The sequence below is a fragment of the Nyctereutes procyonoides genome, unplaced genomic scaffold (genome assembly GCF_905146905.1).
Source record: "Nyctereutes procyonoides isolate TBG_1078 unplaced genomic scaffold, NYPRO_anot_genome, whole genome shotgun sequence".
NCBI lineage: Eukaryota > Metazoa > Chordata > Mammalia > Carnivora > Canidae > Nyctereutes > Nyctereutes procyonoides.
Genome location: NW_026575034.1, coordinates 2,700,480 through 2,717,249, shown reverse-complemented (window position 1 = coordinate 2,717,249; position 16,770 = coordinate 2,700,480). Strand labels below are relative to the sequence as shown.

The following is a 16,770-nucleotide window of genomic DNA, read 5'->3' as shown; positions in this document are numbered from 1 at the left end:
CCCCGCGCTCCTCCTCCTCCCTCAACCCTCCCCCCCTCCCCGCGGCCCACCTCCGCCCGCGGCCCTCCTCCCGCAGCCCTCCTCCTCCCTCCCCTGCGGCCCTCCTCCCGCAGCCACCCCCCCCCCCCGCCCTCCCCCCGCGCCCTCCTCCCCCCCCCGCGGCCCTCCCTCTCCCTCAACCCTCCTCCCCTCCCGCGGCCCTCCTCCTCCCCAACCCTCCCCCCTCCCCGCTCCCCTCCCCCCGCGGCCCACCTCCCCCCCACACCGCGGCCTTCCACCCCCCGCGGCCCTCCTCCCTCGGCCCTTCTCCTCCAGGGCCTCCTCCTCCCTCAACCCTCCCCCCCTCCCCGCGGCCCACCTCCCCCCGCGGCCCTCCTCCCGCAGCCCTCCTCCTCCCTCCCCTGCGGCCCTCCTCCCGCAGCCACCCCGCTCTCCCCTCCTCCCCCGCGGCCCTCCCGCTGCCACCCTCCGGGACGCAGTGCAGGCTCGGAAGGCCTTTCGGTGCGGCCCCGGCCCCGGCCCCGGTGGCAGCGTCGGGCTGGGCCAGCCGCGGCACACCGGGCCGGGCCGGGCCGGGCAGGGGCGGGGCGGGGCGGGGTGGGCCCGCCGGGCTGCAGGCCGCGGGGGCCGCCGGCAGGGGGCGCGCCCGGGACCGCGTGCAGGGGTGCAGCCGCCCGCCCTCCTGCCCGCGGGGTCCCAGGGGGCCTCGGCCGGGCCAGACGTGGAGCGCCGGGGCTGCGAGCAGGAAAGACAGCCCGCGGGCGCCCTCTTGTGGCCAAATGTGAAAGGCTGCGAGGAAAACGACGGTGCACGTACCCCTGCGGCTCCGCGCGGCGGTGGGGGGTGGGGGGTGCGGGGTGCGGGGTGCGGGGTTGTGCCAGTGCCGCCCTCCGGCCTCAGTAACATTTACTTTTAAAGAATATTTTATCTGGGACGCCCGGGGCGCTCCGCGGCTGAGCCCCAGGTCGCGACCCCGGGGTCCCGGGATCGAGTCCCGCATCGGGGGCCCCGCAGGGAGCCTGCTTCTCCCTCTGCCTGGGTCTCTGCCTCCCTCTCTGGGTCTCTCATGAATAAATACATAAAATCTTTAAAAAATAAAAACATAGATTTTATTTGACCAAGAGCACAAGTGGGGCACTTGCGCTCTCATTACGTCTCTCAAAAATCTTGTTAAAAATGAAAATATTTATAATACAACTCCCATTCTCCCAATGTCTGCACATTTTAAAAATGACTTAATCGATGGTTCAAAACGTTATTGGGGGATCCCTGGGTGGCGCAGCGGTTTGGCGCCTGCCTTTGGCCCGGGGCGCGATCCTGGAGACCCGGGATCGAATCCCACGTCGGGCTCCCGGTGCATGGAGCCTGCTTCTCCCTCTGCCTGTGTCTCAGCCACTCTCCCTCTCTCTCTCTGTAACTATCATAAATTAAAATAAAAATAAATATCAAAAAAAAAAAAAAAACCCAAAACGTTATTGGGCGCCCAAGCACTCTCTGAGGCTCGTGTCCCGGCTCGTGGTTTCCCTGGCCCAGCGGAGGCGCGCCCTCCGGGTGGGGGGGGGGGGGGCGGAGCGCGGCCTTGGACGGGGGGGGAGGGGGGAGGGGGAGGGGGGAGGGCGGGGGAGCAGGGGGATCGCAAGGTGTGCAGAGCGTCTCCCGAGCACAAGGGTCAGCTGCCGGGACGGAGCAGCACCGCTGGCTCGGGCCGAGCAAACGCCCCCGGACGGCAGGGAGCCCAGGGAGCCCAGGGAGCCCAGGGAGCCCAGGGAGCCCAGGGCGCTCGGGCGAGAAGACACTTCTGCAGTGGACGAGAACTAGGCGAGCTCTCACGCAGCCCGTAGAGAGCATGCTGCCCTTTTTTTTAAAATTTTTTTAAATTTTTATTTATTTATGATAGTCACACACACAGAGAGAGAGAGGCAGAGACACAGGCAGAGGGAGAAGCAGGCTCCATGCACCGGGAGCCCGATGTGGGACTTGATCCCGGGTCTCCAGGATCGCGCCCCGGGCCAAAGGCAGGCGCCAAACCGCTGCGCCACCCAGGGATCCCCCCATGCTGCCCTTTTTACAGAGAACCTAAAATCGAAAGAATATTCACTAAACGAACCTGTAGGAATGTACCTTTTGCTTACGTATAATCTTAAAAATTCCCTCAGGTGGAGCCTCTCTGCCACCCAATAAAGAAGTGCACAAAAAAAACACAACTGGTCACTACTTCATTAAAATCACAATAAAGAAAGACCCTGAACTGCAGAACCAGAAGGGAAAACTTAGAGAAAGGGCCCGGGGGCTAATATTCCTAAGAAAGTGGATGCGAACCGGAAGTGCTCTCACTACCCCCTTGCGGCTCGGGGCATCTCCACGCATCCTGAGAATTCACGATGCCGCAGGAGGCCTTTGCTCGCCGGGCTCCCCTTCCAGCAGCCCGCGGTCTCTCGAGCCAGCTCCTGTCCTACCAAATCCTTTCTGATCGAACAAACCCCTCACTTGCGCTTGGTAGGATTTTCATTCAGCGTGTGGCCCAGTCCTCCGCCCCTAAAACTGCACTTAGAATTCCGTTAGTTTCTTTGATCCGAGTGGACAGAAATCTGACAATTCCTTAGGAATCTTATTCCTTACAAAGCTCTTATTCCTATTCCTTATAATGTTTTCAAGCATTATTTAAAGGGTAAGACTCCTAGGCATCAAAAGTAAGAACTTGCTCATTTTGATTACGTGGCCACAGTCTTCCTTTGGCTGATAACTTCCCTGAAGCTTTTACATGCAAACAATAGCAAAGACACGCAGCGATCGCCCTTCTAAGGGCTTCACAGATCGTGACCTCACCGCTACAGGCACTGCTGCCCGTGACAGACGAGGGAACCGAGGCACAGAGAAGCGACTCGCGTCAGATTACAGGCCACGGTGGCTCTAGTGTGAATCCTAACACTAGGGCAGCCAGCCCCCAGCGCTGCGTCGCCGATCATGCCATGCTGCCTCTCTCAAAATAACACACGAGATTTTTTTTCTGTAGTTATATTTTATGAAAGACAAAATACGGGAGTTCCAAGTTTCACCACGGTAACCATCATACATTATGCTTTTTACCTTATTTAGAAGTCATTTTATACAGAGCTTTCAGAGACACATTTATTGTGCAGTTATGCCATTTCTTCCCCAAATCCAACAAACAAGAACATAATACAAGTTTATTTTAAATAAACCTCAGAATCAGAATTAAGTTGGTAAATGAAGTCATCTATTGAAAAAGTGTTAAATCTAGTTGGAGTATATTTCTTTGCCTCAAACCAAAGAATTAAAGTAGAAGCATATTGTTGCTGATATTTTTAAAGACTATGTCCAGATACACGTTAGTTTGGAAGTTCTTGAAAGTTAATGAGCAAGCAATTTGGTTTTCTCCACTATTTCATCATCAAAGAACTGCAACAACCGTTGGAGAAACGCTATTAGTGAAATTCTGGACAACAGAAAGTGTAAAACCAGATTGTTAGGAGACAACAAAAGTTAGGAAATTCATAAACATACATTTATTCAAGAAATACGATTACCAGAGTCCTTGATATTTCAGTGATCATTCCACATTATAAAATATTCACAACATGTATTCTTTTTAAGTCTACACCAAGTCATGCTGACATTCTTTTCAGATAAGCCATAGCCATTAAATGCAATAATATCCATGTAAATTGTAAACAAAGTACTTGAGCCAAACTACTTAAGTATTAAGTACTGAGCAAAAGAACTAAAACATTTAGTAGAGGAAGACGATGATTTTTAAAAAACACATCTGAATTACCAAATCCCAAAGAACTAGGCCATTATAATCTAGTATACTAATGGAGAAGGTGGCCCTATGAAGACAGTACATAATTATCGATGACAGTATTACTCATCTGCAGTTTTTAAATAGGCTTTCTCAATTAATAAATTTATTTTCGTTAAATTTTAAAGGCCAAAGGGGCAGAAAGATGACAGAAATTAAACTACTGGCCAATTAAAGAAAAAAAGATAAGATGAACTATAATTACTTCCCAAATAAGGAATGCCAAGTACCTTTTATTCCTCAAGAAAGTACTAAGGAAGATAATCAATTATTGTATTTGCAGCTACTAAACAGTAGCTATAAATTGAACTATTCTGTTCTGATACTTCCAGATAAGAGTCCAGTGTAGTTAGAGCATTTTATAAAGGGGAAAGCAAGTGGTTCTCTACCCTACATGTCCTTTAGAACCACCTGGAAAGCTTAAAAAAGTAAGTATCTGGTCCCACCCTGGGAGATTCTGAACTTACCTGCTATGGAATGGGACTCCTGTATTATTAGAGTTTTTTTAAAGCTCTGCGGGGTTTTCTAATGTGCAGTGAAGGTTGAGAAACCACTGAACCCACCCATTTCGAAGTACCAAGAAAACAGATGGAAACTGGGTAGTTTATAATTTACAAATCAAAAGCTTATTTTATACTTATAATGTGCCTAGTTACGTTCATGAATCAGACTATTTATTTATGACAATCCCCTTCACTCTCTCGCTAAGTAAGACCACTACTGTACATCTTTGCCACTGAATGTATTTTTCTATGGTCAAGATTTAAAATTCTGGGATACACTGTGAAAACTGCATTAACAAAAACAAACTACTGCTACTCATGCTCAACAGTAGCAAGCAAAACTACTGTATTTGGCTCCTTTAAGCTATCCTTATTTTAAGAATTATAAGTAAGTGCCAACCCACACAACGAACAGATTGTGGATTACTGCGGAAGAAAAAAAAAAATTAGCTTACTCAACTTACTAAGTTTCAACACCAGAAAAGATTGAACTTGGCTGAAAGTTCTGAAACAGCAGAGATACTGAACCAGGAAGCTATAATTTATAATGAAATGTTGACACGCCCTTAAAAGCTACTACAGCTGTAGCTATACTAAAATAAGATTTTTCAGGATTTACTTACCCTGTAATGCAAGAATACGAGCATACTAATATCACTGTTTTTATATGCACCGATCTCTCTCTTTAATAATGTAAAGCTCTACAACAAATACCTCTAATAACTTTACAATTAAATTAAAATAAGTCCATAATTCTTCTACACTACTTTGGTCTCAACGTTTTAAAACATCAGTTAATTTTGAAAATACACAATTTAACAACATGATCCTATCAATACAAGCACGTTTTGTAGTGGACTAAAGACACATTCAACCATGCAATCCAGTGTTCAATACCTAAATGATAAATAACAATGCTGATTGACTTTTATTCTGAAAATCATTGAAAACTGGAATAATCTTGTAAGACTCACAGTGCTCACACACATGCAGAAAAAGGTATACATTGCTATTCTTCCTGAAGGAATGTTACAGAATGCCCACTTTTTACAGGGTCAGTAATTAGGATAAATTCCTTATGCATTTCAACCCATTATCTTCTTTTTAGCATCTGTCACTTAAAATTCTTATAAACCATACAAATGTTCCTGTAAGTTGGGACCGAAAATGAACTCCAACTCGTAATTTCCACCTTTAAAAAGACCTCAGTCACGGTCCTACGCTAGTAGCTGCCTTTCAGTAAAAGAGTGACATCCAGTGGACAAATCAAAGTATCTCTCAGAATTCCCATCCTTTGAATCAAAGATCACATCTCTACATTCAACCATCTCGGTATGAATGAGTTCCTACTCATTTTGACTTAAGAGTGTGCAGACTCTTAGGAATATATCACCTCATGATTTCTATATATCTTAAGCATATCCTTCTACCTTCTTCCTATTTAAAGTCAATTCTCTAAGTGAGCTAGTTAAGAGTGTGTAACTCTTGAGGCTAGTGAGGTTAAAGGTAGTATTTCGTCTTTGCTCCTGCTATTTCCCGGCACAAACTAACTGGCTCATCTCTAGGAATGCAAAAACCAAAATATAAGAAATATATTTAAATAAAAATGAATCGCATTAAAAAATTTTGCAAAAGATGAAACCTGAACCTGTTTTTGCATTTATAATTTATGATCTATTGTTGAACATAGCGATATAATCAGTAATGCCAACAACCAAATTACATCCTCTTGCCTCACTGCTCAAATATTATGAAAGAATATATATTTTAGCAATGATTGTTTCAGTGCTTAAAAACTTTTATAAATCAGTATAAATGAATATTCGTTATACGTTATGTTTAAATAAAAGTAAAAAATTTCCACTCTTCTGTGTTATGATTTACCACTGATTATATATATTATGTGTGTTCGAAGTACAAAATGCAGCAGTGGTGTTAACACTGATAGTGTAGTGAACTGCTGCTGTAGCTGAGACTGTTTCATTTCTTGGAAAACCGTAAAGAAATGTTACACGTTAAAAAAAATAGAGTAAGCAAAAAAAGAGCTGGAGAACTGTTACTTTTAAATAAGCAGCCAAATGAAGAAAACTTTCTTTCCTAAAAAAAGATTAAGAATGTAAAAGTACTTTTTAATATTAAAAAAGCATTTTTAAAAATCTATAACAACTTTATGACAAAATCTGCATTTGAAAAAGGCCTGTAAAAACAGCAGGACAGAATTGCCCTCATCACCTTTCACTTTTTGTCAGAAAAAAGTGTATGCATCTCTGGAACCATAAACAATGTTAAAAGAGGTGTTTATAAAATGGCAAGGAGGATTTCACGGGAAGTTTGTTTCTTTTTTACAATCATTGGCATTGCGGCCATCAGTAGGTCACAAGTAAAACTTTTCTAGCTAAAAGCAAAATGGAATATACAGTTTTGAATTGCATTAGGTCTGTTGCCTGCGTTTTGCTGATCTCATTTTTTCAAAGCGTGACTCCATTTCTTCTAGGACCTTGGGTGTATATCGTACTACTAATTTCACCTTTCCCTGAGCTGCTTTCAGCAGTTCTACAGCTTTTTCATGATGTTCTCCTTCAACGCTCTAGGAAAAAAAATAGACATGAACACACACACAATTAATATCCCAGGTTTTGTTAAGTAACTCAAAACACAAAAATGTTTGAAATACATGTAAGTAAAAATGTTTTAATGCTGTATCGTTTCAAACACTACAAACCTATGACATAATCTGGCTTTATCATTTTAATGGATGTGAAATCCTCTGCTAATCATCTTCTGTTTGGGACGCCTGGGTGGCCTGGGTGGCTCGGCGGTTGAGCGGTTGAGCGTCTGCCCGTCTGCCTTTGGCCCAGGGCGTGACCCCGGGGTCCTGGGATCGAGTCCCGCATCAGGCTCCCTGCGTGGAGCCTGCTCCTCCCTCTACCTGTGTCTCTGCCTCTCTGTGTCTCTCATGAATAAATGAATAAAATCTTAAAAAATAAAAATAAAAGTAAATCATATTCTGTTTATAGCCCAGAAACTGGTTTTTAAGTTTCAAATAATTACTCTGACTACCAATCTATTTGCCCGATTATTTCACGAAGTCAGAAATAAATTAGCCAACTGTTATTCTGTAAGACTAAAATCAGGGCAGACTTCTAATTTAATGTATTACCTTAACTACTAAAGAGCTTAATTACTTCATAAAAATCACACTAAGAATTGCTAATTTACATTGGAAAAGCAGCAAAACACACTTAAAATGCTTTAAAAAGCTATCACCGTACTAAATACTATTGCCCAGGATTTCCCCAAGGGATTTCTAAACCAAGGTTCTTTGGTCCCCCCCACCCCCATTATCTTGTTTCCATAACTCAAATACACCCCCAAGTGGTTACACTGCGTTACTACAAATAGGAATAAAAGTCATCCATACCACTCCATTAACAGAAAGGAGTTGATCTCCTCGCTTGAGGCCCCCATGTCTATCAGCAATTCCACCTGGAATTATTCGAGATATATAGATTGGAGAGTTTTGTTCTTTGCCTCCCATAATATTGAATCCAAGGCCTTCTTCTGTTTTTGGTAGCTCAACAACTCGAGGATGAGAATGTCCTTCGCTGGCAGCAAACGCAGCCACAGTAGCCTCAAAGAAAATTTTACATATTTTTAAAATGTGATCTTTGTTTCAGTTCTTTTGTCTCTTTTTAAAAACTACTTCACTTTTGATGTCTGCATGCTCACAAATTCACTGGCAGTCTGGAGGAGAAGGTAAAGCCGAGCGCAGGGGATTTTACAAACGATGACTGGAAAGCATACCCTGGGTATCTATGTAGGAGGTGTTAAGACTGGTTAGGTCACTCAGCCCACCCAGTGTCCAGAACTGCTGTGCAGCAATTGGCAAGCAGGCTCGCTTGGCAGATGAGATGAGAAAACTCCTCCTGCAGCCAGCAGCCAGCAGCCCTGCGCCTGGCTCCTTTAGGAAGGAGCTTCTGTACAAGACACAACCTACCTACACAGTAACCTATAAGGAGAGAGGTAGGTGTTCTTAGGCAGTCATTTGTGCGGCTGTATGATCTGTACTATATGCTAAATAAATATTTCAGTATCGAGAAAAAGACAGGTACACGTGACCACTGTGAATTTTTCTGTTGCTTTAGTGAACTACCCAGTTATGACTAAAACTTTAACTCTTTACTTTAACTCTTCTTTAAAACTGTAAAATTTAGGCTAATGTACACTAATCCTAACACAAAGTTAGGTTATTTGGCTTCATTCTGCTTTTAAAGGTAATTAAGTAATCTGGTACCATTTTTCACGATAGATCAGGGTGCATGAGCAAAAATGGGGAGTAGGACAAGAAGGAAATCAAGATGTGCTGAATACTACTAGGTTCCAAGCTCTGAAAGAAGCCTTGTTTTACAGATTATAGAACAAGAAATTCAGTAAGCTGTGAAGGTCATAAAACTAAGGAATTTCAAGCCAAGTTTCTAGGTCTTTTTATACTCTTCCAAACTATATCCACATGTTTAAGTGTTTATATTCAACAGAGAATCCAATATTTCCTTTTATGGACCAGTAACTATCAAGGCAAAATTACCTGCTAATGACTAGTTCTAGTGTAAGTCACCTACTGCTGATACTAAGTTATTCTAACAAGACATGAGACACATTGATGCTAGAAATATCAGAGGTTCTAGAACACTGGCACAGAAAAGCACATTGAAACCTGTCATATGCAGCAGCTCTGAAGAGGTAACCTAACCTATGACATTACCCCGTATTTGCAGAGTTGAGGTAAAGGAGAAAAGCAAAGAGCAGCCCGGGAGTGTACGCAGCTCTACCATACGCTGTCTGTGTGGAGAAAAATAACCTAATGTAATGCTTTCTCATCAAGAAAATGAGGATAATAATATATTTCAGAATTTTGATGAAAAGTTACTTAATTAATGATACAGTATGTATACTATATATAGAAGTTATGTATTAACATGGGTATTATCTGTGTGCAAGTGTATGTTTAATGCATTATCGAAACTGTATATGTGTTGTAAAGCCAATAAAAATGTCTTCTCTGTATTTGAGATAGTTTAGTGTGATGTGAAGGATAATCCATGTTATCAGCTTTCAAAATAAGCCTATCAAATATCTAATAATTACATATTTTAAACCTCTCATTTATGATGTATTTTCTCATTTTTACTAGCTGGAAAAAACAAAAACAAAAAACTACCTTTGCAGTTGCATTAGCTCTCACTTCAGGACTGCTACTGATGTCCACAGTCTCATAGACATGTTCATATACCTGTAAAACTCAGAGATATCATCATGCTTTAAAATTTCAGAATATACCACATTTGAGGTCTAAGTCAAGTTAATCAGTGTGTTCAAGTTTTAGGCAAAGTTATGACATCTTGAAAATATTTCTCTAAAAAAAAAAAAAATCCCAAAAAATGAAGAGGTACAAAATTCCAGTTAAAAAATAAATAAGTCAAAAAAAAAAAAAAAGTCACAGGCATGAAACATATAGCATAGGATGTACAGTTTTCATATTGTCATAACACGTTTGGGGACAGAGGATGACTAGACTTATTGTGGTGAGCACTGAATAACGAACAGAATTATGGAATATACTGTACGCCTGAAATTCATACAGCATTGTAGGTTCATTATACTTCAATACATTTTTTTTCCAAAAAATGAGAGGGATAGGTTCTAAAATTTTCTAAAGTTTGTTTTCTAAAAACTTATGACCAAATTTCCGAGTATGATCTTACATCCAATTAGCTCGTGTTTAGTAAATTTAACCCTATTTACTCACCTCTCTCACAGCATTGCAGAATTCACTTTGAAGGACTCTTTGTAAAGCCTGCAGTTTCTGTGGTGGCACCTCTCCACTTCTTTGCAGTTTTTCCAACAACTCTATTGCTCTACAAATATCTAGAGTCAAACAGACACACACTGATCATTTTCTCTGAAGATTCGTTAAATGCCTTGTAACAGGATTCAGTACTCAGGGATTAACCAGAAAAATGTAGAATACAGAGGGAAAAAAAGCCTAAGAGTATGAGCTTGCATGTTTGAGGGGGTATGTGAATACACATACGAGGGAGGGAGTGCAAAATCTGAGAATGCTAAATTTTATGCAATTAGGAGCCTTATGTTGCATACATATAAGATCTGGAAAAAAATTATCTTTGAGATGAAGGAAAACTGAATATAAAATACTAAATGTTACAGAAAAGGACAGGGGTTCAAATGTGACAGACACACGAACATTGGATTGCTTCAAAATGCTGACGGTTCTATCTGGAGCTCATTAGTCACTAAAAATTTATCTATCATTATCAGTAATCAAAGCACTGAGTAGCACAAACACTGTGTGCTAGGGAAATCCTTGTTCATTTCTGAAAGAAAACCACAATTTACATGTGGATATGAACCATTCAACAACAGATGCAGTTAGTGGCAGGAACACAGTTAAAACAATGGTAAAGCATGTTCGGAAATTCTCATGGAAGGGTGTTTTATAAATCAATAAATTTTTTAAGATTCAGAGTCATGTTGGGGCGCCTGGGTGGCTCAGTCGGTTGAGCGTCTGCCTTTGGCTCAGGTCATGATCTCAGGGTCCCGGGATGAGCCTCGGGTCAGGCCCTCTGCTCACTGGGAAGTCTGCTGCTCCCTTTCTCTCTGCCCCCTCCTGGCTCCAACCCCCTCTCTCAAGTAGTAAATAACATCTTTTATTAAAACAAAACAAGGGATCCCTGGGTGGCGCAGCGGTTTGGCGCCTGCCTTTGGCCCAGGGCGCGATCCTGGAGACCCGGGATCGAATCCCACGTCGGGCTCCCGGTGCATGGAGCCTGCTTCTCCCTCTGCCTGTGTCTCTGCCTCTCTCTCTCTCTGTATGACTATCGTAAATAAATAAAAAAAAAAAATTAAAACAAAACAAAACAAAAAGATTCAGTCATGTTAAAACACTGTTATAACTGCCTCTATTTTTTTTTTTTAAACTGTGTTTTTGCACCCCAGGAGACTAGTGTACCTATTATTCTTTGCCTCCTTTTAAAAGAAAAAAGCTCTAAACTTTATACTATACCACAAGCCTGGAACGTTTTCTTTATAGAATTAATATAGCCTTCTTTGTGTGTGCGGCTGCAAAAGTAGGAATAAATGTAGCGAAACAAGCAGTAGCTTTCCCCATTTCAGGTAGTAAAAGCTTCAACTGATGTTGATCACATGCAACGGAATCAGACTTTCCCCATTCTGATTTCCCACAATTCAAACGACTGGTGAACGCCGACTGTTGGCTCATGGATCACTTTAATCTACCAAGTCACAACACGTAAGCTATATAAATATTTCCAATCAGCAAGAGATGGAAACGAAACAACTCTTTGCTGAACCTCAAGTGTGCCTCGCCACGTGTTCACACGTCCTCCAAACTGAATCAAGGTCTGACTATTTTAGAAGACGCTCAGGGCCCCGAGCGTAAGGCACTGATCTTACACTGAGCGCTGCTGGGAGTGTTTGTTAACCAGGACTCTAGGGAAGCGACAGTGGGTGCGCTCTTTCTTGTCCGGCTACATGGCAGCCACTAGGGATTCATCCTACCAAGCTGCTGAGCCTTCCGTCATAGACCCGACAAGGGCTCTGAAAAAGCAAAAAAACAAAACAAAACAAAACAAAAAAAAACAAAAAAACAAAGCCGTGACCACCCCCCCAGTAAGTGCCAGAGGTGCCGTCTCACAGTCTGTGCTGCGGTTTGCAAACACAAAAGACAAAAGACCGCCAGCGCGCCGGAATCCCACCACCACCACCGGCTCTCAAAAGGAGAACACCTAGTCCTGCTGACGGAGAACAGACCTGCTCCCATCTACAGAGCACAGCGCCGCGGCGCTCAGGAGGAGGAGGAGGAGGAGGAGGAGGAGGAGGCAGGAGGAGGAAGAGGCCACGGTCTCGGGGCTGACCGAGAAAGTCACCCCAGAGGACCTTCCTCCTTGGTCAGAAAAGATGCTGGGACTCGGGCGCCCGGGGGGGGGGGGGGGGGCGGTGGAGCATCTGCCCGCGGCCCAGGGCGTGACCCCGGGTCCCGGGTTCGAGTCCCGCGTCTCTGCCTCCCTCTCTGTGTATTCTCATGGATAAATATTTTTAAAAGATTTTATTTATCTATCCATGAGAATACGCAGAGACGCAGGCAGAGGCAGCAGCAGGCCCCACGCAGGAGCCCGACGCGGGGCTCGACCCCTTGACCCGGGGTCACGCCCTGGGCCGCGGGCAGATGCTCCACCGCCGAGCCCGCCGGGCGTCCCCTAAATTAAAAAGAAAAGAGGAAGAAAACCACCCGACGGGTCCCGCGTGCCGACGGGCCTGCACCCCGGAGCGAGGCCGGCAGCGAGGCGCACCGCGGAGCAGCAGCGACGGCTCCCGACTCGAGGCCGCGTCGGCGCCCACCCCCCCCCCGCCCGCCCGCCCGCCCCGGCACCTGCCGCGTCCGCCGCGTTACGTAACCGCCCGCGGGGCCGGCGCGGCGCTCGCCTCGGGGGGACCCGGCTCCGGACGCCGCCCCGGGGAGCGCGTGGGCGGCGAGGGCGGGTGGGCTGCGCCCCGGGCACGGCCGCTGCCGGCAGGGCGGGCGGCGAGGAGCGCGCGGGGCCCCGCCCGGGGGACCGCAGGCGCCCCCTCCCCCAGCGGCCGGGCGCGGCGACGCGCGGCGACGGGCAGCCCGGACCCGGGGCGCGGGGCCTCGGCCGCACTCACCCCTCTCCAGCCGCACGGGCTCCCCCAGCGCCGCCATCTTCTCCCTTTGCCCGCGACCCACAGGAAATGACGACACGGGGCGCGGCGGGGGCGGGGCTTAGCGGCCGCCGGGGGCGGGGCCTCGCCGCATCGCGAGAGTCGGCGCGGTGCTCCGGCGGGGGCGGGGGCGGGGGGCTCGCTGGGGGCCGCCCTGGGTCCCCTCGCCCGGCCTCGCGCCCCCGCGGTCCCCTCCGCTCCGGGGCGCCGTGGCCGCGCGGCATCGCTCCGATCGCACACACGCGGTCTTAAGGACCTGCCCCGGGGCACCTGCGTGGTTCCTGGTCGTGACCCGGGGTCCCGGGTTCGAGTCCCGCGCCGGCCCCCACGTCCTCCCCATCTCCTCCCCGGAGCTCCCGGTCGGGAACCTGCAGCGGCCCCCCCCGCGCCGCTTCCCGCCCCCGGAGACCCGCAGGCTCAGAGCCCTGGGCTGCCGGGCCGCCTCCGTCCCCCAGAGCGACCTCCAGCTGCGGGGCCTGCACCCCTCCCGCTGCACCCGCCTCCCCGGCTGCTCGGGAGGCACCACCGGGCCCAGCTGGGGGCTCTCCCCGTGTTCCCCTCCATCCCTGCTGGTCCCCGGCCTGCACCCCTCCCGCTGCACCCACCTCCCCGGCTGCTCAGGAGGCACCACCGGGCCCAGCTGGGGGCTCTCCCCGTGTTCGCCTCCATCCCTGCTGGTCCCGGCCTGCACCCCTCCCGCTGCACCCACCTCCCTGGCTGCTCGGGAGGCACCACCGGGCCCAGCTGGGGGCTCTCCCCGTGTTCCCCTCGGGCCCTGCTGGTCCCCGCCCTGCACCCCTCCCGCTGCACCCACCTCCCCGGCTGCTCGGGAGGCACCACCGGGCCCAGCTGGGGGCTCTCCCCGTGTTCCCGTCCATCCCTGCTGGTCCCCGGCCCTGCACCCCTCCCGCTGCACCCACCTCCCCGGCTGCTCGGGAGGCACCACCGGGCCCAGCTGGGGGCTCTCCCCGTGTTCCCCTCCATCCCTGCTGGTCCCCGGCCCTGCACCCCTCCCGCTGCACCCACCTCCCCGGCTGCTCGGGAGGCACCACCGGGCCCAGCTGGGGGCTCTCCCCGTGTTCCCCTCCATCCCTGCTGGTCCCCAGCCCTGCAGCACCACGCACGTGCTTGTCTTTTACCCCTTGTTGGGCCACAAACACCTTATGTGTAGTGTGCACCAGGCGCCTTGCTCCTGGGAAGGCCGCACAGCACAAGACAAATGCAGACATCGCCCTTCTTTCTTCAGACACTTCCTTTTCCTCCACCCTCCAGCCCCCCCTCAGTGACCTGACTCTCAGGTACACCCCACTGTCTGACCCTGTCTCACAGCTCGCTGGCACTGTATTCATTTTTGTTTTTTCAAAGTTTTCTCTTTTCAACATCTACTGTTCTCTTGATCCCAATGGTTCAGTTTTCATTTCAGAGTTCTAGTTTTTATCCGTAATGGTTAGATTTAAGGGTGGGCGTGTGTGCGTTTTGACATTTTGCATGTCCTTTCTCACCATGTTCGATCTTTTTCCCACAGCGTCTTGAACATACAGAATGCGATTATAATGACGATTTTAATGGTTTTATTCTAATTCTCTCATCTGTGCTATTTCCAGCACTGTTTCTATAGATTGATTTTTCTCTTCATTACGACCCGTAATTTCCTGTTTCTGGCCTGACCAGTGAGATATATGCATCTATGTGAGTGAGATGTAGGTGAGACATTGTGAAATTTACTTTTCGGGTGCCGGATATTTTTGTGTCTCTATGAGTATTTTTGAGGTTTGTTTTGAAGTCCAGATAGGAAACTTGAAAACAATTCTGTCCTTTGAGGATTGATTTTTAAGCTTTGTTAGGTGGAACCAGTTGAGCCTTTTCTGTACGGCTGATCACGCCCCACTACTGCGTCACTGTCCTTCTAAGTCCTTTATACCATGTCCCATGAATTAGGTGGCTGTAGCTTGACCGGCAGGAACAGGAACAATTCTCAGTAGCTGGGACTGTGGACTGTTTGCTCCTTTTGAGTGATCCTTTCTGTGTCCTTGGTAATTTCCCTTTTAAAAAAAAAAAAATTTATTAGAGAGAGTGCGTGGGGGGGGGGTGCAGATGGGGGAAGCGGACTCCCTGCTGAGCGGGCAGCCCAATGACAATGACTACTCAAGGGCTTGATCTCAGGACCCAGAGCTCATGACCTGACCTAAAACTAAGAGTCCATGCTTAACTGATGGAGCCACCCAGGCTCCCCATCCTTGGTAATTTCCGAACATACATAATCATCATAAAATTTCAGAATTCCAGGGATAAATAGAAAATCCTAAAAATTTTCAGAGAAAACGGAAAGACTGAAAAGTCACGATCTAAGAATTGGGAATCAGAACAGTTACAGATCATTAATTATTTAAGCATAGGAAAGGAAGAAAAAAACTTTTGGGAGCTACTGAACAGGAAAAATATGAGTCCATTAACAATCCATTTGTATTCAATGCACAAAATTAAAGAATCGGTTTTTGTATAAGGAGAGAGTCCCTAAAATGCCACTCGTAATTCACAAACCCCTGACCCTGGGAGGTGAAAGACGCCAAAGTCCAGCTCCTTCCTTCACTTTCCGGAGGAAGAGGAGTGATTACTGCCCTGGGTCTCAAGGGAGGCAATTGTGAGCACAGATGAGGCAGAGCTGCTTTTGAGTTTTATGCCTCTATCAGGTTACTGGCTCACCAGGTTATTAGGACTCACTTCCTAGCCAAGAATTGCTCTTCCTGCAGAAGGACTCCTCTTTACCTGTCGCTTCCTCATACCATTTCCTGCCTCAGAGATGGAATGGTAGAGTCAAATCAGAACAGCAACTCGGAGCGGAAACAAATCCAAGCGAAAGCTAAATTATGCACGTTTTATCATCATATGAGGAATAAAAGTCCTAAGTAGGCCGCCAGGTTATGAAAGCTTTCCTAACCCAAGACATTGCAGACACCCGGTACTAAGCATCAAGTCAGAGAAGGAGGGAGCGTGTGGGGAAAATGGGTGGTAGGAGGCTGTCTAGAGATGGGAAATGGAACATGCAAAGTAATATGAGGAAGCCAGACACGCCAAGTGGAATGTTTTACTACGTCCCCCCCCCCACATTTTACTGCTTTATTGCCGGTTGAACCCTGCACCACCGTACAGGCTAGATATGCAAAACACTTGCATCTTAGGACAGAGTGAGATCCTGCTCTTAAGTGAAGAGTTCAATCGGGACAACTAAAGTCCCCATTTTCTTTATTAAAAAAAAAAAAAAACCAGAATTCCTGTAATATACTCCTCAGTAAAGTAAGATTTTAGACAAGTGGCTTCCTTTACTTGAAGCCAATGATATTGTCAAATGCGAAATAGTCTACATGTTTAAATAAACTAAACAATATATAAACACACGAGTGTGATCGATTCAACACAGCCATATGGGGAAATCTCTTCAAGAACACCTGTTGAAGAAAAATGTTCTTGATCGAGGAGCTCAGATGAGAACACAGAACCCCATCTTGGAGTGCCCGGGATCTAAAGTAAAACCCTGCTTGTTGTGAGGATGAGCTGCAGATTATATTAAAGTGTAAGGGTTTACTTTTTTAATGTCAACTGTCTCATCATCACTCTACAGTACATGTAAAGGCACAGATTGATGTATTTTTCTGGCATCTTTCTGAC

At 46.9% G+C, this 16,770-nt stretch overlaps 1 protein-coding gene across 1 annotated transcript; it reads right to left on the bottom strand.

Annotated features, from left to right (window-relative positions):
• Positions 1 to 3,504: 3,504 nt before the first annotated feature.
• Positions 3,505 to 13,129, bottom strand: LIN7C (lin-7 homolog C, crumbs cell polarity complex component). Its single transcript, XM_055317974.1, has 5 exons — positions 13,069 to 13,129; positions 10,133 to 10,251; positions 9,545 to 9,616; positions 7,748 to 7,957; positions 3,505 to 6,913 (listed from the first exon to the last, which is right to left on the bottom strand). The coding sequence occupies exons 1-5, from the start codon at positions 13,103 to 13,105 to the stop codon at positions 6,758 to 6,760; spliced, it is 594 nt and encodes a 197-aa protein (XP_055173949.1). The 5' UTR covers positions 13,106 to 13,129; the 3' UTR covers positions 3,505 to 6,757.
• Between the last annotated feature and the right edge of the window lie 3,641 nt (positions 13,130 to 16,770).

What these genes read in the sequence shown, in the direction of transcription:
- LIN7C (XM_055317974.1), bottom strand. Translation starts at nt 13,105, where the DNA reads ATGGCGGCGCTGGGGGAGCCCGTGCGGCTGGAGAGGG. An exon ending in GCCCGTGCGGCTGGAGAGGG is followed by an intron (nt 10,252 to 13,068) that starts GTGAGTGCGGCC and finishes GTTTGACTCTAG; the next exon opens with ATATTTGTAGAGCAATAGAG. An exon ending in TCCTTTCTGTTAATGGAGTG is followed by an intron (nt 6,914 to 7,747) that starts GTATGGATGACT and finishes TTTTTTTCCTAG; the next exon opens with AGCGTTGAAGGAGAACATCA.